The sequence below is a fragment of the Heptranchias perlo genome, chromosome 4 (assembly GCF_035084215.1).
Source record: "Heptranchias perlo isolate sHepPer1 chromosome 4, sHepPer1.hap1, whole genome shotgun sequence".
NCBI classification, from domain to species: Eukaryota; Metazoa; Chordata; class Chondrichthyes; order Hexanchiformes; family Hexanchidae; genus Heptranchias; species Heptranchias perlo.
The window spans coordinates 100,386,186-100,410,201 of NC_090328.1; the positions used below are offsets into that span (position 1 = coordinate 100,386,186).

The window sequence follows — 24,016 nt, forward strand, 5'->3', positions numbered from 1 at the left end:
CTTCACATTCCAACATTTTGTTTACACGTCCTCATGTCAACAATTTGACTTATTTTTGTATTCCTATGTTTTACTTTCTCAACCTGCTTTGATCAAATTTAAAGATTTGTACGTGGCACATGCCGACATTTCAATAGGATGTGACAACATTTCTGATGGATCCACAGGACAGAGAAAAATATCCGATGCGTCTGTAAGGCATGGAAAACTGCCCCACGTCTGCAGGGAATAGGAAAATGTCCGATGTATCTACAGAGCACAAAGTGGATCAGCTCAAATTGCACATTCACTAAAAAGCAACCTATCAAAAAATCCCATTGCAAAAATAAAAGGAAACAACTAACGTCCTCAAAACAATGTAAAAAAGCCTTTGGACACACTTCCTCGTCGTCAACAACAACAACTTGTATTTATAAAGCGCCTTTAACGTAGAAAAATATCCCAAGGAGCTTTACAAATGTGTAATCAGACAAAAATTGACACCAAGCCAAAGAAGGAAATATTAGGAGGGATAACTAAAAGCTTGCACAAAGAGTTAGGTTTTAAAGAAGTCTTAATACTCCCCACCATTTTTGAGATTGCTGGCAATAAAAACAATGAACCCACCAACCTATCCTATCCCATTCCCTCCTGTCTCCTATCCCCTCCCATCATAACCTATCCCGTTCCTAGGGGTCGAATTTAGGATGGCCAAGCAAGTGCATTCGTGGCGAGGGGCTCCGAAAATTCGGGATTCCTGGGGCGGGTCCGGAGCCCGGCTCCAACCCACCAACTTCCGGGCTCCCCAGTGACGCGCTTAGATGCGCGCGCAGCCCCTGCATGAGGGACTCCCACCGGCAATTAAAGCCGGCGGGATCCCACTTAAAGCAATTATTTTGATAGTTCAGGTCATTTGCAGACCTGATTGGGAGGATATTTTAGGAGGGGTGGGATTTTCATGTCAACTGAGCGTGTTTCCCGTACTGGGGGAAACACTCCCAGTTGAAACAGACGTGTTGCAGCCACCAGCCTGTGGGAGCTGCAAAGGTCCATTTGACAGGGGGGGGGGGGGGGGCGGGGGGGGGGGAGACCCTCACTCATTGCAGGAGGCCACTGTCACTTTGGACAAAGTTTGGCCTCCACCACCCTCCTCCTGACAATAAAATTCACAAACTTGGAACCTCAACCCCGGAATGCAGACACATTTACCGACCTTGCAGACCCCCTCAAACGTACATTTTCCGGATGGGGGCCACCGTTGCTGCAGTCATGACCTCCTCGGGGGACGAACAGCATCACCAGCCTCGCCGGCCACCTCTGACACGTGGAGCTCCACAACACAGTGCTGTGACACATCCACCTGCACAGCAGGAGGGAGGGCAACCGCAGAGAGAGATGCGTCGCAGAAGGCACTACCCTCGCCACAGGGTCTACAGACCGAGACTCAGCTTCCTGGACATCTCTGAGAAGCAGTGCACACGGAGGCTCAGAGTCACTCGACATGTAGTCGATGACATCTGCTGCCTCCTTCATGCCGAGCTGCTCCCGGCTGGCCCGAGCACCATCTTCTTACCTGTCGCTATCAAAGTCACCGCTGCCCTCAACAACTTCTCCTCCGGATCCTTCCAGGGTGCCACCGGGGACATTGCTGGCATCTCTCAGTCGTCTGCACAAAAGAGCCCTGCAAATACACCTACACCCACTCTGCAGTGACACAATGGGTGCCTTCAGGTGTGGGTCTTCATGGTGATCCTCAGGAATGGGAATTATTGCACAAACCAGACAAGATTTGCAAAGACGTGGCAGTAGTGGTGATAACAAATTTTAATGTGCTTTGCAAAACAAACAAAACTAAATCAAAAACATGACATTCTGTCATACACCCTTGTGCATCCCCTTCGTGCTCACAAAACCTTAGCTTTACGTTTACAGGAACCCTTTCGTGGTGCTACCCCTGTGGCTTCAGCAAAGGTAGTGGCAGGTTGCTCTTGTCCATGCCCTGATCGATTAGATGCTTTGCGCGGACGCCCTCTGGGTTTCGGTGCCCGTGAGGGTCCCTCCAAAGACTGCTCCACCTTCACCTGTGCAGGGGCAGACTCAGCCACCTGGAGTGGAGGCAGCATTGCAGGTACTGGTTGATAGGGGGAAAACGGGTGAGACGTGAAAGCGCTTTGAGTGGCGTCCCCACTTCCATGTCCCCTTTCACCATCATCCCTCTCCTGGCCCAGGCCCAAATCACTCCTTCCACCCTGCTGGACGACAGTTTGGAGGACTTGTGTGAAGCCTTGGAAGGCCAGTTGTAATGTATCTGTCAGCCTGTTTAAGGCAGCAGAATGTTGCTCACCCTGAATCCGAACGGCCGTTGTCAGGGCCTGAATGGACTCATTGTTGAGCCGTGCTTGAAGCTCAATGGAGGCTAGCCTTTTCTCCATCGCAGATATTCCCGCACCTATCCGCGACACTATCTCAGAGATGCCTTCACGTCCGTGTGACAGTATCTCGGAGATACCCTCCTGCACCTGTGCCACCATTCCACTCATGCAGGAGTTGGACTCCTCCATCCTCAGCGCAATTATGGAGAGTGCGCATGGCAACTGTTCCAGTACCTCGGCAATGTGCTGCTGGCCCTCGATGACTCTCCTTTTCATGGCTGGCCACCAGGGTTCAGCATCTGGGTCCAGCTGAGCAGAGCCTGGAGAACAGTGCTCCCACTGACGCGGACTCTCCACGGCTGCCCCTGCCACCAGGGTCTGCTCGTGCTCACCATGTGCAAACCCAACTAACTGAGGAAGGGGACCCACCGAGGTGTATGTATCTGCGCTGGTAGATGGCTGGCTCAGATGTGGCTATGCAACCTGAGGCTGGCAGGTCCTCTGAGGAATCGCCCTCCGCAGTCACGGCGGTCGCAGATGGCTCTGCAAGAGAACAGAAAGCAATATTAAGCATGTGGACAGATGTTGAGGTGCTGCAGATGCCAAGTCATGCTAAGATCATTCGCGCTGAGTGTTAGATTTCCGTCACCAGCCGTTTGTGCGCTCCTAGTCTCGGTGTCCACCGGCTTAGTTCCAATGCCTGCTGCTCCGCGTCCATTAGGACCACCTGGTGTGGCGGGCCCCCTCCGGTCCTTGCCCTCTCTTCTCCTATCAAGGCAAAACACAGAGAGGTGTGATTGAGTGATGGTTGCATAGTGACCCGCTGCATGCATTGGTGTGGGTGGGGATGACCGTGAGGGAGATGCATGGGAGGGTGCATTTGAGACATAGCCATGAGATTGCATGAGGATTGGGTTGCGTGGTAGTGTTCGAATGGGAACTGGGGCGGTGAGTATGTGCAGGCAAGGTGAGGATGATAGTTGAGTGGATGTGAGGAGTGATGCGAGAGCGTTGTGATGGCAGTGCAGAAGGAGTTGTGTGGTGGTGGAGGTGATGTGGAAGACGGAGTGTGGGAGAATGCGTAAGTATACTCACTTTGGCTGACCTGGTTAGGTCATTAAATCGCTTCCTGCACTGGACCCAGGTTCGGCACACATTGCTGCTGCTGACCTCCTCGGCCACCTCCAGCCACGCCTTCTTGGTGGCAGAGGGAGGCCACCTCCTCCCATCAGATGGGAAAAAAATTTCCCTCCTAATCCTCACCCCATCAAGCAGCACCTGGAGTGAGGAGTCAGAGAACCTTGGAGCAGCCTTGCCTCTGGCCTGCTCCATGCTCCCAAAATGGTTCTTTGCTGCAGGAGGAGCATTGGAGGACTGCCCCTTTAAATAGGGCTCCTCCTGCTGACAGCCTGTGATGCGGGTGCGCAGTGCGCCCGCTGCGCAGGTCTGGAACGGGAAACCCGGAAGCACGCGTAAGTACCTTCAATTAGGCTGCGATCGCATGCGGAACACCCCGATTTCACTGGACGCGTTGCCCACATGTCCAGTCGACTGCCCGCTGCCAACCCGCCTCCCTCCTAATATCGGGCCCCTTATCTCCTATCCCCTCCCATCACATCCTATCCCATTCCTTGACTCCTATCCCCTTCCATTCCCTGGTCTCCTACCCCCTCCCATCATATCCTATCCCATTCCCTTCTGTCTCCTATCCCCTCCCATCATATTTCCATAGGATTGTTAAATGGTCCCTCTGCTTCTGTCACAGACCTCCACTCTCTTATCAATCTCAGGGTCAAGCCTAAATCTAGTCAGTGATTGTAAGAAAAATCTGTCGGTTACCCTCTTCCCAACTGGTGAGGGGAACATTGTCAATGTCTGTTTCAGGGCCATCGCTGCGTGAGCTTCAGAGTGGGACCCAGAATATCGGTAGCTCAAAGTAAAAGTTAGAAACTCTGCTCCAGGACCAGGTTGCCCAGGGTATTTCTACTAATATTTAATTACATTTCAAGGTCTTGCATTTTTGCCTGGTTGTTTATGACCAGTTATAACAGCACCATAGTTACAAGAGGTGGGCAGGCAGTTGGTAGTCTGTGGCTCATTTCCTGACCTCTCAAAGCCTCTTCATCATCCATGAAACTCTCATCAGGAGTGTGATAGAGTGCACTCCACTTGCCTGGATGGATGCAGTTGCAACACTACTCAAGAAGCTCAACACCATTCAGCAAGCCTCTGTCACTGGTCTCAATATCCATCCCTCTGACATCAGCACACTGTGCTGCTGTTATGTACGATCTACAAAATGCACTGCAGCAACTCACCAAAGCTAACTTCAACAGCATATTCCTCTTCTGTGGCCTCTACCACCAAGAAAGTTAAAAGCAGCAATTGCCATAGGAACATCACCACCTTCAAGTTTCCCTCCAACTCACACACCATCCTGACTTGGGGTGCATTTTATAGTTCCCTCATCACCGCTTGGTCAATATCAGCGAATTCCCTACCTAATACTAGTGTGGGAGCTCCGAGAGGCGGGAGGAGAGTCCCAGAGGCAAGCGCAGTGTAAAAGGAGAGTCTGGGGAGCAGGAAGAGAGTCAGAGAGGTGAACGCAATGTAAATCTAAGGCAAGTCATGGCAGCAGAGCTCGCACCCGTGATATGCTCCTCCTGCACTATGTGGGAAGTCATGGACACTACAGGTGACCCTGACGACCATGTGTGCAGGAAGTGTGTCCAGCTGCAGCTACTGGCTAACCGCATTTCGGAGCTGGAGCTGCGGGTGGATTCACTATGGAGTCTCCACAATGCTGAGATTATCATGGATAGCACGTTCAGTGAGATGGTCACACCGCAGGTAAAGATTACACAGGCAGAAAGGAAATGGGTGACCGCCAGGCAGAGTAAAAGAACTAGGCAGGTAGAGCAGGAGTCCCTTGGGGCCATCTCCCTCTCAAACAGATATTCTGCTTTGGATACTGTTGGGGGAGATGGCTTATCAGAGGAAAGCAGCAAGAGCCAAGTTCTTGGCACCATGGGTGGCTCTGCTGCAGAGGAGAGCAGGAATAACAGTGGCAGGGCTACATTGATAGGGGATTCAACTGTATGGGGAAAAAAAAGGCGTTTCTGCGGCCGCAAACATGACTCCAGGATGGTATGTTGCCTCCCTGGTGCTAGGGTCAAGGATGTCACGGAGCAGCTGCAGGGCATTCTGGAGGGGGAGGGTGAACAGCCAGTAGTCGTGGTCCATATCGGTACCAACGACATAGGTAAAAAAAGGGATGAGGTCCTGCAAGGTGAATTTAAGGAGTTAGGAGATAAATTAAAAAGCAGGACCTCAAAAGGTAGTGATCTCAGGATTACTACCAGTGCCACGTGCTAGTGAGTATAGGAACAGGAGAATAGACCAGATGAATGCGTGGCTGCAGGGATGGTGGAGGAGGGAGGGATTTAGATTCCTGGGACATTGGGACCGGTTCTGGGGAAGGTGGGACCAGTACAAGCGGGACGGGTTACACCCGAGCAGGACAGGGACCGATGTCCTCGCGGGGGTGTTTGCTAGTGCTGTTTTTTTTTTATTCGTTCATGGGATGTGGGCGTCGCTGGCAAGGCCGGCATTTATTGCCCATCCCTAGTTGCCGTTGAGAAGGTGGTGGTGAGCCACCTTCTTGAACCGCTGCAGTCCGTGTGGTGAAGGTTCTCCCACAGTGCTGTTAGGCAGGGAGTTCCAGGATTTTGACCCAGCGACGATGAAGGAACGGCGATATATTTCCAAGTCGCGATGGTGTGTGACTTGGAGGGGAACGTGCAGGTGGTGTTGTTCCCATGTGCCTGCTGCTCTTGTCCTTCTAGGTGGTAGAAGTCGCAGGTTTGGGAGGTGCTATCGAAGAAGCCTGGGCGAGTTGCTGCAGTGCATCCTGTGGATGGTATACACTGCAACCACAGTGGGCCGGTGGTAAAGGGAGTGAATGTTTAGGGAGGGAGTGAATGCATTGAACGGCGCGAAGTTCCTGTACTTGCATGGTAGTGCGCCGGTGGTGAAGGGAGTGAATGTTTAGGGTGGTGGATGGGGTGCCAATCAAGCGGGCTGCTTTGTGCTGGATGGTGTCGAGCTTCTCGAGTGTCATTGGAGCAGCACTCATCCAGGCAAGTGGAGAGTATTCCATCACACTCCTGACTTGTGCCTTGTAGATGGTGGAAAGGCTTTGGGGAGTCACTCACCGCAGAATACCCAGCCTCTGACCTGCTCTTATAGCCACAGTATTTATGTGGCTGGTCCAGTTAAGTTTCTGGTCAATGGTGGCCCCCATGATGTTGATGGTGGGGGATTCGGCGATGGTAATGCCGTTGAATGTCAAGGGGAGGTGGTTAGACCCTCTCTTGTTGGAGATGATCTTTGCCTGGCACTCGTCTGGCGCGAATGTTACTTGCCACTTACGAGCCCAAGCCTGGACGTTGTCCAGTTCTTGCTGCACGCGGGCTCGGACTGCTTCATTATCCGAGGGGAAGGTTTAAACTAGAATGACAGGGGGATGGGAACTTGAGCAGGGAGACAGAGGAGGGGGAAACAAGGATAGAAACAAAAGACAGAAAGGAAAGAAGCAATAGTGGAAGGCAGAGAAAACAAGGGCGAAAAACAAATAGGGCCACAGTGCAAAATAAAACTAAGATGACTAGCAATCTTAAAAAGACAAGTCTAAAGGCATTGTGTCTAAATGCGCGGAGCATTTGCAATAAGGTAGATGAATTAACAGAGCAGATAGATATTAATGGTTATGATATAGTTGCAATTACGGAGACATGGCTGCAGGGCGACCAAGGATGGGAACTGAACATCCAGGGGTATTCAATATTTAGGAAGGACAGGCAAAAAGGGAAAGGAGGTGGGAGCATTTTTAGTAAAGGAGGAAATCAATGCAATAGTGAGGAAGGATATTGGCTCGGAAAATCACGTGTGGAATCTGTATGGGTGGAGCTAAGAAACACCAAGGGCAGAAAACGTTGGTGGGGGTTGCTATAGGCCCCCAAACAGTAGTGAAGATGTAGGCGAGGGCATTAAACAGGAAATTAGAGACGCATGCAAGAAGGGTACAACTATAATCATGGGCGACTTTAATATACATATAGATTGGTCAAACCAAATTAGCAATAATACTGTGGGGGAGGAATTCCTGGAGTGTGTACGTGATGGTTTTCTAGACCAATACATTGAGGAACCAACTAGAGAACAGGCGATCCTAGACTGGGTATTGTGCAATGAGAAAGGATTAATTAACAATCTTGTGGTGCGGGGTCCCTTAGGGAAAAGTGACCATAACATGATAGAATTCCTCATTAAGATAGGGAGTGAAGTAGTTGAATCCGAAACTAGGGTCCTGAATCTAAATAAAGGAAATTACGAAAGTATGAGGTGTGAGTTGGCTATGATAGATTGGGGAACTTTACTGAAAGGGATGATGGCTAATATTTAAAGAACGTGTGCAGGAGTTACAACAATTATTCATTCCTGTCTGGCGCAAAAATAAAACAGGAAAGGTGGCTCAACGTTGGCTTACAAAAGAAATTAGGGATAGTATTAGATCCAAAGAGGAGGCATATCAGAAAAAGCAGCAAGCCTGAGGATTGGGAGCAGTTTAGAATTCAGCAAAGGAGGACAAAGAGATTGATTAAGAGGGGAAAAATAGAGTATGAGAGTAATCTAGCAGGGAACATAAAAACTGACTGTAAAAGCTTCTATAAATATGTCAAGAGAAAAAGATTAGTGAAGACAAATTTAGGTCCCTTACAGTCAAAAATGGGGAACAAAGAAATGGCAGAACAATTAAACACATTCTTTGCTTCTGTCTTCACAAAAGGAGGACACAAATAACCTGCCAGAAATGTTAGGGAACCAAGGGTCTAGCGAGAGGGAGGAACTGAAGGAAACCAGTATTAGTAAAAAAAAAAGTGCTAGGGAAGTTAATGGGGCTAAAGGCTGACAAATCCCCAGGCCTGATAATCTACATCCCAGAGTACTAAAGGAAGTGGCCCTGGAAATAGTGGATGCATTGGTGATCATCTTCCAAAATTCTGTAGACTCTGGAACAGTTCCTACAGATTGGAGGGTGGCAAATGTAACCTCACTATTTAAAAGAGGAGGGAGAGAAAAAAACAGGGAATTACAGACCAGTTAGCCTAATATCAGTAGTGGGGAAAATGCTAGAGTCTATTATAAAAGATGTGATAACAGAACACTTGGAGAGCATTAACGGGATTGGGCAAAGTCAGCATGGGTTTATGAAAGGGAAATCATGCTTAACAAGTCCACTGGAGTTTTTTGAGGATGTAACTAGTAGAATAGATAGGGGAGAAGCAGTGGATGGTGTATTTGGATTTTCAGAAGGCTTTTGATAAGGTCCCACACACGAGTTTAGTGTGCAAAATTAAAGCACATGGGATTGGGGGGAATATACTGGCATGGATTGAGAATTGGTTGACAGACAGGAAACAGAGAGTAGGAATAAACGGGTCTTTTTCCAGGTGGCAGGCAGTGACTGGTGGGGTACCGCAGAGATCAGTGCTTGGGCCCCAGCTATTCACAATATATATCAATGATTTGGATGAGGGAACTAAATGTAACATTTCCAAGTTTGCAGACGACACATAGCTGGGGTGGAATGTGAGCTGTGAGGAGGAGGACAATTTGGGTGAGTGGGGAAGAACATGGCAGATGCAGTATAACGTAGATAAATGTGAGGTTATCCACTTTGGTTGTAAAAACAGAAAGGTAGACTATTATCTGAATGGTGATAGATTGAGAAAAGGGAAGATGCAACGAGACCTGGGTGTCCTTGTACACCAGTCGCTGAAAGCGAGCATTCAGGTGCAGCAAGCAGTTAGGAAGGCGAATGGTACATTGGCCTTCATTGCAAGAGGATGCGAGTACAGGAGCAGGGATGTCTTACTGCAGTTATACAGGGCTTTGGTGAGACCACATCTGGAGTATTGTGTGCAGTTTTGGTCTTCTTATCTGAGGAAGGATGTCCTTGCCATGGAGGGAGTGCAACAAAGGTTTACCAGACTGATTCATGGGATGGCAGGACTGACGTATGAGGAGAGATTGAGTCGACTAGGCCTATATTCACTAGAGTTTAGAAGAATGAGAGGTGATCTCATCGAAACATATAAAATTCTAACAGGACTAGACAGACTAGATGCAGGGAGGATGTTCCCAATGGCTGGGGAGTCCAGAACCAGGGGTCACAGTCTCAGGATACGGGGTATGCCATTTAGAACCAAGATAAGGAGAAATTTCTTCACTCAGAGGGTGGTGAACCTGTGGAATTCTCTACCACAGAAGGCAGTGGAGGCCAAGTATTCAAGAAGGAGATAGATATATTTCTTAATGCTAAAAAGGTACCAAGGGATATGGGGAAAAAGCGGGAAAGAAAAAAAGAGTACTGAGTTAGACGATCAGCCACGATCATTTTGAATGGCGGAGCAGGCCCGAAAGGCCGAATGGCCTAGTGTCGCTCCTATTTTCTATGTATCAGCACAAGGGCTGCAACAGTTCAAAGAGAAGGCTCATCACCATCTTCTCAGAGCAATCAGGGATGAGCAATAAATGTAGCCTTGCCAGCATTGCCCGCATCCCTAGAACAAATTAAAAATAAATTTAGCAGGTGATAGGACTGAGGAATAGAATATGCCTCCCTATTTTTGGACTCACTGTATAATACTCCTTCCACTGTAATATTATGAAACTAATATAAATTAAAGAAAAAGGTCATTCACCCTCATACTTACATTCTCTGCAAACACATTGAGAGCCCTTCACTCACCAATTTATGCCTTCAATATTCTTCCTTTCTCTCCATTTCCCATGTTTCCCCTACCCCCAAGCCTGATCCTAACCTTCCTTCTATTGATACTATTCCTCTCTTTGAATGCAAGGTCACTCTACTTTCGTAGTAACACAGTACCAGTGACAGGGGCCTATTTCCTTCCCTGATACTTAGGATAGCCTTACCCATTGCACTCACTGATGTTCTAAGAATGAGGCCAATAAGAAGTAGCAGCACTGTCGTCAAGGCAAAATTATGACGACAACAACAACTTGTATTTAAACAGCACCTTTAACATAGTAAAACATCCCAAGGCACTTCACAGGAGCGTTATCAAACAAAATTTGACACCAAGCCACATAAGGAGATATTAGGACAGGTGACCAAAAGCTTGGTCAAAGGGGCAGGTTTTAAGGAGCATCTTAAAAAGGAGGAGAGGTAGAGAGGCGGAGAGGTTTAGGGAGGGAATTCCATAGCTTAGGGCCTTGGCAGCCATGCCTTCAGCTGTCTATGGTGGAACATTGAAAATCAGGATGCGCAAGAGGCCAGAATTGGAGGAGCGCAGAGATCTCGGAGGGTTGTAAGACTGGAGGAAGTCACAGAAACAGGGAGGAGCGAGGCCATGGAGGGATTTGAAAACAAGGATGAGAATTTTTAAAATCAAGGCGTTGCTGGACCACGAACCAGGAATGGTCAGCAGGAATGGATACAGCAAAGGCTATGGGCCCCAACAACATGCCGGCTGTAGTGCTGAAGACTTGTGCTCCAGAACTAGCTGCGCCTCTAGCCAAGCTGTTGCAGTACAGCTACAACACTGGCATCTACCCGACAATATGGAAAATTGCCCAGGTATGTCCTGTCCACAAAAAGCAGGACAAATCCAATCCAGCCAATTACCGCCCCATCAGTCTACTCTCAATCATCAGCAAAGTGATGGAAGGTATCGTCGACAGTGCTATCAAGCAGCACTTACTCACCAATAACCTGCTCACTGATGCTCAGTTTGGGTTCCGCCAGGACCACTCGGCGCCAGACCTCATTACAGCCTTGGTCCAAACATGGACAAAAGAGCTGAATTCCACAGGTGAGGTGAGAGTGACTGCCCTTGACATCAAGACAGCAATTGACTGAGTTCGGCACCAAGGAGCTCTAGTAAAATTGAAGTCAATGGGAATCAGGGGGAAAACGCTCCAGTGGCTGGAGTCATACCTAGCACAAAGGAAAATGGTAGTGCTTGTTGGAGGTCAATCTTCTCAGCCCCAGGACATTGCTGCAGGAGTTCCTCAGGGCAGTGTCCGAGGCCCAACCATCTTCAGCTGCGTAATCAATGACCTTCCCTCCATCATAAGGTCAGAAATGGGGATGTTCGCTGATGATTGCACAGCGTTCAGTTCCATTCGCAACCCCTCAGACAATGAAGCAGTCCGAGTCTGCATGCAGCAAGACCTGGACAACATCCAGGCTTGGGATCATAAGTGGCAAGTAACATTCGTACCAGACAAGTGCCAGGCAATGACCATCTCCAACAAGAGAGAGTCTAACCACCTCCCCTTGACATTCAACAGCATTACCATCGCCAAATTCCCCACCATCAACATCCTGGGGGTCACCATTGACCAGAAACTTAACTGGACCAGCCACATAAATACTGTGGTTACAAGAGCAGGTCAGAGGCTGGGTATTCTGTGGCGAGTGACTCACCTCCTGACTCCCCAAAGCCTTTCCACCATCTACAAGGCACAAGTCAGGAGTGTGATGGAATACTCTCCACTTGCCTGGATAAGTGCAGCTCCAACAACACCCAAGAAGCTCGACACCATCCAGGACAAAGCAGCCCGCTTGATTGGCACCCCATCCACCACCCTAAACATTCACTCCCTTCACCACCGGCGCACTGTGGCTGCAGTGTGTACCATCCACAGGATGCACTGCAGCAACTCACCAAGGCTTCTTCGCCAGCACCTCCTAAACCCACGACTTCTACCACCTAGAAGGACATGGGCAGCAGGCACATGGGAACAACAGCACCTGCGCATTCCCCTCCAAGTCACACACCATCCCGACTTGGAAATATATCGCCGTTCCTTCATCGTCGCTGGGTCAAAATCCTGGAACTCCCTGCCTAACAGCACTGTGGGAGAACCTTCACCACACGGACTGCAGCGGTTCAAGAAGGCAGCTCACCACCACCTTCTCAAAGGCAATTAGGGATGGGCAATAAATTCTGGCCTTGCCAGCGACGCCCACATCCCACGAACGAATAAAAAAAAACACAGGAATGATGGGAGAACGGGACTTGGTGCGAGTTAGGATATAGGCAGCAGAGTTTTGATTGAACTCAAGTTTACGGAAAGTGCAAGGTGGGAGGCCAGCCAGGAAAGCATTGGAATAATAGAGTCTAGAGATAACAAAGGCATGGATGAGGGTTTCAACAACAGATGAGCAGATCCAGTATGAGGAAATCGCTAAGCAAGCATTTCTCTCCGGAGTTTTATGCACTGGCATGTTTGACACTGATTAACAATTGTGTGATCTTCCATGGTCCCACTCGGCATAGTAAACAACCCACAGCCCTGAATTTTCTTTCAACAGGGGTGGTCTGCAGGGTTAGACTTGGTTTACAAAGCAAAGTGAATAATTTATAAAAATTAAATAATGTCCAACCATAGTCAGAAAAAGGAGGTAAGGATGATGAGAGTATTTATGGAAGATAGCTAGATTCAAAAAAATGGAAGACCTCCACACACATGTATTTTACATCAGGGGCCACTGTAATAATCAGGAGCAGGAAGCCTGCAAATTTCCCCCCTTTAGCTGAGGGGAGCTTTGGCCACTAACTCAGCTAACTCAAAATAGCCCTAGGGTCAAATCTGGGCCTTTCCTGTCTGTGTGGCTCAGTACCACAGAAATGACAGCCATCCGTGGCTAAGTAAAGAAATTAAGGATAGTATCCGACTAAAAACAAGGACATATAAGGTAGCCAAACTTAGTGGGAGGATAGAAGATTGGGAAGTCTTCAAAAGGCAGCAAAAAGTAACTAAAGGATTGATTAAGAAAGGGAAGATAGATTATGAAAATAAATTAGCAAAAAATATAAGAACAGATAGCAAGAGTTTCTATAGTTATATAAAAAGAAAAAGGGTGGCTAAGGCAAACGTAGGTCCTTTAGAGGATGAGACCGGGAAATTAATGGTGGGAAACATGGAGATGGCAAAAATGCTGAACAAATATTTTGTTTCAGTCTTTACGGTAGAGGACACTAAGAATATCCCAACACTGGACAAACAGGGGGCTCAAGGTAGGGGGGGGGAGGAGCTAAATACGATTAAAATCACTAAGGAATTGGTACTCAGTAAATTAATGGGACTCATGGCGGATAAATCCCCTGGACCTGATGGCTTACATCCTAGGGTCTTGAGGGAAGTGGCAGCAGGGATTGTGGATGCTTTGGTAATAATTTTCCAAAATTCTCTGGACTCGGCAAAGGTCCCGGCAGATTGGAAAACTGCTAATGTAACACCCTTATTTAAAAAAGGGTAGTAGGCAGAAGGCTGGAAATTATAGACCAGTTAGCCTAACATCTGTGGTGGGTAAAATTTTGGAGTCTATTATTAAGGAGACAGTAGCGGAACATTTGGATAAACATAATTTAATAGGACAAAGTCAGCATGGCTTTACGAAGAGGAAGTCATGTCTGACAAATTTGCTTGAGTTCTTTGAGTATATAACGTACAGGGTGGATAAAGGGGAACCAGTGGACGTAGCGTATTTAGACTTCCAGAAGGCATTCGACAAGGTGCCACATAAAAGATTATTGCTCAAGATAAAGAATCACTGGATTGGGGGTAATATTCTGGCATGGGTGGAGGATTGGTTATCGAACAGGAAGCAGAGAGTTGGGATAAATGGTTCATTCTCGGACTGGCAACCAGTAGCCAGTGGTGTTCCGCAGGGATCGGTGCTGGGTCCCCAACTCTTTACAATCTATATTAACGATTTGGAGGAGGGGACCGAGTGTAACATATCAAAGTTTGCAGATGATACAAAGATGGGAGGGAAAGTAGAGAGTGAGGAGGACATAAAAAACCTACAAGGGGATATAGACAGGCTGGGTGAGTGGGCGGAGATTTGGCAGGTGCAATACAATATTGGAAAATGTGAGGTTATGCACTTTGGCAGGAAAAATCAGAGAGCAAGTTATCTTAATGGCAAGAAACTGGAAAGTACTGCAGTACAAAAGGGATCTGGGGGTCCTTGTGCAAGAAAATCAAAAAGTTAGTATGCAGGTGCAGCAGGTGATCAAGGCGGCCAACGGAATGTTGGCTTTTATTGCTAGGTGGATAGAATATAAAAACAGGGAGGTATTGCTGCAGTTATATAAGGTATTGGTGAGACCGCACCTGGAATACTGCATACAGTTTTGGTGTCCATACTTAAGAAAAGACATACTTGCTCTTGAGGCAGTACAAAGAAGGTTCACTCGGTTAATCCCGGGGATGAGGAGGCGGACATATGAGGAGAGGTTGAGTAGATTGGGACTCTACTCATTGGAGTTCAGAAGAATGAGAGGCGATCTTATTGAAACATATAAGATTGTGAAGGGGCTTGATCGGGTGGATGCGGTAAGGATGTTCCCAAGGATGGGTGAAACTAGAACTAGGGGGCATAATCTTAGAATAAGGGGCTGCTCTTTCAAAACTGAGATGAGGAGAAACTTCTTCACTCAGAGGGTAGTAGGTCTGTGGAATTTGCTGCCCCAGGAAGCTGTGGAAGCTACATCATTAAATAAATTTAAAACAGAAATAGACAGTTTCCTAGAAGTAAAGGGAAATAGGGGTTACGGGGAGCGGGCAGGAAATTGGACATGAATTTAGATTTGAGGTTAGGATCAGATCAGCCATGATCTTATTGAATGGCGGAGCAGGCTCGAGGGGCCGATTGGCCTACTCCTGCTCCTATTTCTTATGTTCTTACGTTCTTATGTACCACACCAGCAGGAACATTTGTTCTATGGAGCTCCAAAACACTCATTACCAAATAAAGCAACAAAACTTAGTATCTAAAGAGAAGTTCACAAAGTTTCACCATTCTTAACCTGTGGTAATGCTCCATAGTTCCAGATATAACCCTTGTGAGGAAATACATTCGGTACATAGCGCACTTTCCCCTTATTCATGTCCTGTTTGATGGGGTTCAGAGGCACTTTTGTCGCAATCTGGAAAAGATAACAATGTTACAGCCACGTAATGAAAATAGTCCCTGGCGACTGAAAACAGTTAAGTATTTTTATGATTTTCCTGACTGCCTGCTCAGATCCCATGGCACTATTCAAAGAAGAGCAGGGAGTTCTCCCAGTGCCCTGGCCAGCATTTCCCCCTTAACCAATATCACCAAAAACAGATTATCTGATCTTCATCTCATTATTGTTTGTGGGATCTTGCTGTGCACAATTTGGCTGCGCGTTTGCCTACATTACAACAGTGACCACACTTCAGAACAGCATCATTGGCCGTGAAGAGATTTGGGACATCCTGAGGACATGAAAGTTGCTATATAAGTGCAAGCTGTTTCTTTCTAACTATTTGTTAATTTTTATATCACACTTCAAATTACCCAAATAAAGCCCTGTAAACATAGGTAGGCACCAGATACTTTAAAAACACTGGAGAAAAAAATCCTAAGCCAGCACAAATGGTATTCTGAGGAATATTCTGGAACAAACTTATTTTTGGAGCATAAAACAGCCATTTGGGGTTTGTTTAGTTTCAAACTAAACTGATCGCAAACTACCAAGAAAAAAAGTGGCTTTTTAAAAAAGAACTGATTCTCAATAAGGCAAAAGAACTAGAGGAGGAAAGGAAGAGGAATTGTTTTACGCTGCAAATAGTTATGATCTGGAATGCACTGCCTGAAAGGGTGGTGAAAGCAGATTCAATAGTAACTTTCAAAAGGGAATTGGATATATATTTGAAAAGGAAAAGTTTCCAGGACTATGGGGAAAGAGCAGGGGGGTGGGGGGAAGCTCTTTTAAAGAGCCGGCACAGGCATGATGGGCTGAATGGCCTCCTTCTGTGCTATAAGGTTCTTTGATTCTATTCTACTTGGTTCAATTTCCTTATGGATTCTTTGAGTTAGGAAGATGAACACCAATTTGTATTGAATCATCAGCGGCTTTGCACTATTGACTAAATTAGCACACATTTTAACTGAAGCCTGTACACCATAAGAACTCACCTCCATTTTAGCATTTGTCCAACGAGGTATTTCTACAACCATATTAAAGAGGGTCTGTAAAAGAATGCAACATCTGAGCAACAGCAGTGCATATCTTCATTCATGATGTACATCTTTTGCCAGAATTCAAAGCTGTAATTTAGAGAATAACCAGCTGTTGGTGATTCTCAGTGTGTGGTCTAACAGCCATGGTTTATGATTTGTGGCTTATGACCGGATACCTGTAATAATCTTTAATAAAAAGGTAAATAAAAATATCTGTTTAACCACCATTTCCAAAAATATCCTACTTGTGTTGTGTGGATTTTTTTCAAAACCAGCACAAATGACAATCCAAGGAGAATTCTGGTGCAAACTTGATTTTGGTATTATGTGAATGTTCTTGACGGGATAAATACAAGCAACAGCTATTTTGTTAGTTTGAGGAGAACCCTATTGGAGGGGTGGGGGGGAAGGGAGAAAGAGAGCAGGGGGGTGGAAAAAAAAAAGAGCGGGGGTGGGGGGGATGGAAAAGAAAAAGAGCTGGGGGGGGATGGAAAAGAAAGAGAGCGGGGGGGGGGGGGATGGAAAAGAAAGAGAGCGGGGGGGGGGATGGAAAAGAAAGAGAGCGGGGGGGGGGGGGGGATGGAAAAGAAAGAGAGCGGGGGGGGGGGGATGGAAAAGAAAGAGAGCGGGGGGGGGGATGGAAAAGAAAGAGAGCGGGGGGGGGGGGGGGGATGGAAAAGAAAGAGAGCGGGGGGGGGGGAATGGAAAAGAAAGAGAGCGGGGGGGGGGGAATGGAAAAGAAAGAGAGCGGGGGGGGGGGAATGGAAAAGAAAGAGAGCGGGGGGGGGGAATGGAAAAGAAAGAGAGCGGGGGGGGGGGAATGGAAAAGAAAGAGAGCGGGGGGGGGGGGGGATGGAAAAGAAAGAGAGCGGGGGGGGGGGGATGGAAAAGAAAGAGAGCGGGGGGGGGGGGGGATGGAAAAGAAAGAGAGCGGGGGGGGGGATGGAAAAGAAAGAGAGCGGGGGGGGGGGATGGAAAAGAAAGAGAGCGGGGGGGGGGGGATGGAAAAGAAAGAGAGCGGGGGGGGGGATGGAAAAGAAAGAGAGCGGGGGGGGGGATGGAAAAGAAAGAGAGCGGGGGGGGGATGGAAAAGAAAGAGAGCGGGGGGGGGATGGAAAAGAAAGAGAGCGGGGGGGGGATGGAAAAGAAAGAGAGCGGGGGGGGGGGATGGAAAAGAAAGAGAGCGGGGGGGGGGGGATGGAAAAGAAAGAGAGCGGGGGGGGGATGGAAAAGAAAGAGAGCGGGGGGGGGGGATGGAAAAGAAAGAGAGCGGGGGGGGGGATGGAAAAGAAAGAGAGCGGGGGGGGGGATGGAAAAGAAAGAGAGCGGGGGGGGGATGGAAAAGAAAGAGAGCGGGGGGGGGATGGAAAAGAAAGAGAGCGGGGGGGGATGGAAAAGAAAGAGAGCGGGGGGGGGGGAATCTCAAGGGAACATAAGCCAAGTTTATGCAACCTGTCCTCGTAATCTAACCCCAAAAGCTCCAGGATCATTCTGGTAAATCTGCACTGTACCCCCTTCAAGGCCAATATCTCTTTCTCAAGGTGCAATGCCCAGAACTGAAGCAATGGGCTCTATTTTAGCACCCGCAATCGGGTGTGTTCCTGGCGGGGGGGGGGGGGCTCCGAAAATTGGGGATTCCTGGGGTGGGTCTGGAGCCCGGCTCCAACCCGCCCACATCCGGGTTCCCCACAGACGCGCATGCAGCCCCCGCATGTGGGACTCCCGCCGGCAATTAAAGCCGGCGGGGTGCCACTTAAGCTATTTATCTTGGTATTTCAGGTCATTTACAGACCTGATTAATGAGATATTTTAGGAGGGGTGGGATTTTACAAACAACTGGGACTGTTTCCCATACTGGGGGAAACAGTCCCAGTTCAAATGGACGTGTTGCAGCCATCAGCCTGTGGCAGCTGCAAAGGTCCACTTGACAGGTGGGCGGTGGGGGGCGGTGGGGGGACCCTCACTCATTGCAGGAGGCCACTCTGTCACCTTGGACAAAGTTTGGCCTCCACCACCCTCCTCCTGACAAGAAAATTCACCAACTTGCACACTTACCCCGGGGTCCAGAGACATGTACCTACCTTGCAGACCCCCTCAGATGTACATCTTCCGGATGGGGGCCGCCGTAGCTGCAGTCATGACCTCCTCGGAGGGCGAACAGCATCACCAGCCTCACCGGCCACGCTATCCACCTCTGACACGTGGAGCTCCACAACACAGTGCTGTGTCACATCCACCTGCACAGCAGGAGGGAGGGCAACCGCAGAGAGAGATGCGTCGCAGAGGGCACTACCCTCGCCACAGGGTCTACAGACTGAGGCTCAGCTTCCTGGACCTCTCTGAGCAGCAGTGCACACGGAGGCTCAGAGTCACTCAACATGTAGTCGTGGACATCTGCAGCCTCCTTCATGCCGAGCGGCTCCTGGCTGGCCCGAGCACCATATTCTTTCCTGTCGCTGTCAAAGTCACCACTGCCCTCAACAACTTCTCCTCCGCATTCTTCCAGGGTGCCACCGGGGACATCGCCGACGTCTCTCAGTCGTCTGCACAAAAGAGCCCTGAAAATACACCTACACCCACTCTGCAGTGACACAATGGGTGGCATCAGTGGTGGGTCTTCATAGTGATCCTCAGGAAAGCGCATTATTGCACAAACCAGACAAGATTCGCAAAGACGTGGCAGTAGTGGTGCCAATATAATATGTAATGTGAGTTGATCAGAAATTAAATACAAGTAAAAACCATGACAAACCCTCAAACACCCTTGTGCATCCCCTTCATGAGCACGACACGTTTGCCTTATGCTTCCTACTGCACAGATGTGATGCATGCCCTGTGGCTGCAGCACAGGTAGTGGCAGGTTGAGTGAGGCTGACCGTGAAAGAGATGCATGAGAGGGTGAGTATGAGATAAAGCCATGGGATTGTATGAGGATTGGGTTGAGTGGTAGTGGCGGGATGAGTACTGGCGAGGTGAGTAAGTGCAGGTAAGATGAGGATGAGGTTTAAGTGGGTGTGAGGGGTGATGTGACAGAGTAGTGTTGGCAGTGCGGAAGGAGATGTGGGGTGGGGGTGGTGATGTGGCAGACGGAGTGTAGGGGAATGAGTAAGTGTACTCACTTTGGCTGACCTACTTAGGTCATTGCAGCGCCACCTGCACTGTATGCAGGTGCGCGATATGTAGGTGGTGCAGGTGACCTCCTCTGCCACCAAGAGCCAGGCCTTCTTGGTGGCAGAGGCAGGCCGCTTCCTCCCGCCTGCTGGGGTGGGGGGGGGGGGGGGGGGGGGGGGGGGAGGGGAGATCTCTGTCCTCCCCCCTTCTCCTCACCCCATCCATTGATACCTGGAGTGAGGCATCATTAAACCTTCCCCCCTGGGCTGCTCCATGCTGTAATTTTTCCTATTTCTTGCAGCATCAGTCAGTGGTGGACTGCCCCTTTAAATAGAGCTCCTCCAGCTGACAAACCTTACGGCGCGTGCGCAGTCCGCCCGCCGCGCAGCTCAGCAGCGGGGAACCCAGAACAGGTAAGTGGATCCAATTAGCCTGTGATTGCGTTCAGGGCAGACTGATTTCACCGGGCGCGTTACCCACGCACCCAATGTACAGCTGGCACAACCCGTCGCGAACCCACCGCCCTGGTAATATCGGGCCCAATATTTCAGATGACCAAGCCTCTATACAACTGAAGCATAACTACCTCCCCTTTGGATTCCAGCTCCCTTGAGATAAAGGCCAACATTCCATTAGCTTTTTTGATTACTTTATGTACTTGTGCACAAGCTTTTAGCGATTTGTTCACCCGGACGCCCAAATCCCTTTGCTCCACAACAGTTTCCAGACTCTAGACATTTAGAAAATAATAAAAATCAAAAATTATATATTACACAATAACATGGTAACATTTATCAATTGTATTTTGTGTCAAACAAAAAAGGCTCCTCTTTATTTATACTTTTGGGTAATAAAATGATAAAAGGTGGTAAGTTATGTCCCCCTTCTCCTCCCCTCCCCCAGTAAGTGAGGCAAGCAGAGATCACCAGTGAGGCTTGAGGTCCAAATTTCAAAAAGGTATCAGGAGGCGATGAGCAGTGACAATCGAGGAGCAACAAGTGGGGCATAAGGCCTGACCTTGGACTAGATGTTGGAGGTGGGCAGACCACAATGGTGCCTGGGTCTGGGTGGGGACACTTCTGTCCAATACTTCAAAATGTATTAGAGAATGAAGGAAGCACAATTCATGTCTTAAACCACTATGAACTCACCTCTATCCAGGGAGGGAGGCTACAGGGTTGTGCCAGCTGTACATTGGGGATGTGGAGGCTCCGCAGCTCCATCTGGTGGTACAGCTGGACCTGTTGCATGACAGGGAATGATAAATCCTATTGAAGTGACACCTACAGGCTTACTGGGGAATGGTGACAGCCAACTGTCGACACTTTAACACTGGAAAATCCCATAGGTGATGTTTACCCATCTCTGAAAGACAGCATGCGACACACATAACAATTTTAATATATTCGCTGATTTCCTGCGCCATTGCACACAGAGTCACGGCCAAGCACGGTCTTTAGGTGAAGCCGGGTGAGAAGGCAGAGGGAGTAAAGGACAGCTACATCGATACTGACAATCAGGCACCTGAGCTACGAAGAAGGTTTAGTAAAGCGGGAACGCTTGCACTGGAGAAAAAAACACATGGGTGGCTTCAAAGTTTTCGAGATAGATAAACTCAATCCTAATAAATCGTTTGGCACAAGAGAGAACTCTGTAATCAGGGGCACAGATTTGAGCTTAGAAGAGGGAAGGTGAATAGATATTTAGGTTCTACTATTTCACATGGAGAGAGGAGGTAGAGGTTAACGTGAAACATAGAAACTGCACAGTAAAAATATTTATATATATATATATATATATATATATATATAGCATATGAATATTTTCCTCTATAATATGCATAAGCTACTGAATATAATTTGTATGTAGTATCTTGCATATAAATGATAAAATAAAAGTAGTATGAAATATTTGATGGTTGTATGTCAGTTTCTGTGGCGATTTCAATGGAAGTGCCAAGTGCAACTTGTGACAGGTGGAGGAGTTATGTTGGAGAGTTATGCTGAATCATAGAAATTTACTGTACAGAAGGAGGCCATTCGGCCCATCGGGTCTGTGCCGGCTCAAAAAGAGCCATCCAGCCTAATCCCACTTTCCAGCTCTTGGTCCGTAGCCTTGTAGGTTACGGCACTTCAAGTGCACATCCAAGCACCTTTTAAATGGGATGAGGGTTTCTGCCTCTACTACCCTTCCAGGCAGTGAGTTCCAGACCCCTACCACCCTCTGAGTAAAAAGATTTGTCCTCAGCTCCCCTCTAATCCTTCTACCAATTACTTTAAATCTATGCCACCTGGTTATTGACCCCTCTGCTAAGGGAAATCCACTCTATCTAGGCCCCTCATAATTTTATATACCTCAATTAAATCTCCCCTCAGTCTCCTCTGTTCCAAAGAAAACAACCCCAGCCTATCCAATCTTTCCTCACAGCTAAAATTCTCCAGTCCTGGAAATAGCCTCATAAATTTCCTCTGTTCCCTCTAGTGCAATCACATCTTTATGATCACCATCTGAATTAGTAGGGAGGTATGAAACGTTAGGAGAGGAGACAGTTGGGCTTTGGAGAGGGTGGTAGTTGTGAGTGGAGAAGAGGTTGTGGTGCTGAGTTGGTGGTAACGTTAAGTGGCAGGAAAGTTGAAAAGTTTCAGTAGGAAATTCAGAGGATTCTGAAAATTTGGTGATGATAAGTAGTGAGCACCAAAGAGGTCAGTGGAATGGGGAGTTAGGCTAGTGACAATGAAGGGAATGGTAAAAGAAAATGTAGGGAGGAAAGGTAGAAATAATCTAATTGCAAGTATTGGCCAGGGGAGTCTTGGGAAGCTTAATGATCTGTGGACTGTCAGAAAAAGAGCACAATATTGAGAGTAGGATTGAAACAGCAGAAGAATAGCAAAGATAAAAAAGACCAGGAGTGAAAATGAGAAATGAAAACACTAGGAGGTAGAACTTGACTTTGTAAAATGTAAAATGGGTAATAGTGAATCGGCTATTGCACAAAGTCAAGATCTATCCCCAGGAGCAGGGTGGAAAAAGTACCAGAGTGGGAACAAGACTAAAAGAAACAGAAATACTGGGAACTGGAGTTAAAATCGTAGAGGAGATCTGTACTTAAAAGCAGAAATACTGTGTGTGGTTCTAAAATAAAATGAACAAATGGTGAGTGAGAGTAAAAAATGAAAAGCAAAGCTGTAGTTAAAAAAGATTGAATGCAGAAATCAAAAGGAAACAGAACTACAGTTCGAAAGAGGAACAGTGGGAGGAACACTAAAAAAAAGTACAGAAAACTGCAAAAAAAGACAAAAAGGAGTGGAAAAATAAAAGTACCATTTTCTTGCTCCTGCACCTGATGAGGTGTGGTCGAATCAGACGGGGCTGTTAGGCAGAGTTAGGGTGAGGGAGGGATCCGATCGTGGCTTGAGGGAGGTTTCCGGTCACAGCAGTGAGGATGTGTCAGGGCGCACAATCCTATTACCTAACCAATCAGAATATGCCAGTGACCATTTGGAAGTACTTTTTTTTTTTACAACCTGTATCCTAACTTGCAGTATTGTGCTCTGTAACACCAGCCCTTATTCGCTGCTTCATGGTTCCAGTATAACGTTCCCTCCCCGCATGCCTTCCGTTTCACTCGTGCTTGTCTGCTAATGCCTCATGTCATTGCCTTCTCTCTGGTTTCCTATTGCCACCAAACCCTCCTCCCAGCAGAGTCGATCTGATGGTATCCCCTTTTGCAGAGTACACCACCGTAATATCATGTAGTTCACCTCATTACCTCTCCAACCCTCCCCACCGCATTATTCTACCTAGCCCAGGTATGACCCCTTCCTCAACTCCAATTCCCTCTGTCTGCATTACGACTGTTAATATTTTACCCTCCATATTCCCCATCTCCATTACAATTCTAATCCCTTCCTGTCTCGTTTCACTCTGAAGTCCATCTTCCCCCTTCCACTCCCCCCCACCCCCCTGCATTTGGCTGACTGGAATGCCCCTGTCTAGCTGATCTCTATTCACCTCTCTTTAGATGACCCCTAGGTCTCATTTTCCATTTAAAGCACTTGATAAAACTAGGAATCTTCAACAAGTATATGTTTAGCTTAAACAATCTATATAAATGCAAGTCTTTCTATTCTTTTATTTGATGTAAAATTCAGTCTAAAAATACTGTTATGCACAAGCAAAGACACTCAACTACAGAGGATTCAACCTTTAAAGTAAATGTAATAATATTTGCAAACTGCCGGCAAATGTCACATGATCAAACCTCTAGAATACGTTCAACCAGAGTTGGCAACCCTATGTTGGAGCCATAGGCCATTAGGCACATTTAATATGCCACAAAATATTTTAGGGGCCTGCCAACTTTAATAGTTAACATCACCACACAAGAACTTGGTGGCAGTTCATTAATAACTTGGGATTCTTCTTGTAATTCTAACTGTAACCCTGGGAATGCTTTCTT

At 47.6% G+C, this 24,016-nt stretch overlaps 1 protein-coding gene across 1 annotated transcript in view; it reads right to left on the bottom strand.

The window, feature by feature from the left end:
• The window catches only part of LOC137321152 (inorganic pyrophosphatase-like), a 68,169-nt gene that overhangs the window by 25,361 nt on the left and 18,792 nt on the right, over positions 1 to 24,016 (bottom strand). The window contains exons 3-4 of the mRNA XM_067983400.1: positions 16,402 to 16,455; positions 15,263 to 15,382 (exon numbers count right to left, since the gene is read on the bottom strand). Coding sequence (XP_067839501.1) covers positions 15,263 to 15,382; positions 16,402 to 16,455 — 174 coding nt within the window. The remainder of the gene's footprint in view (positions 1 to 15,262; positions 15,383 to 16,401; positions 16,456 to 24,016) is intronic.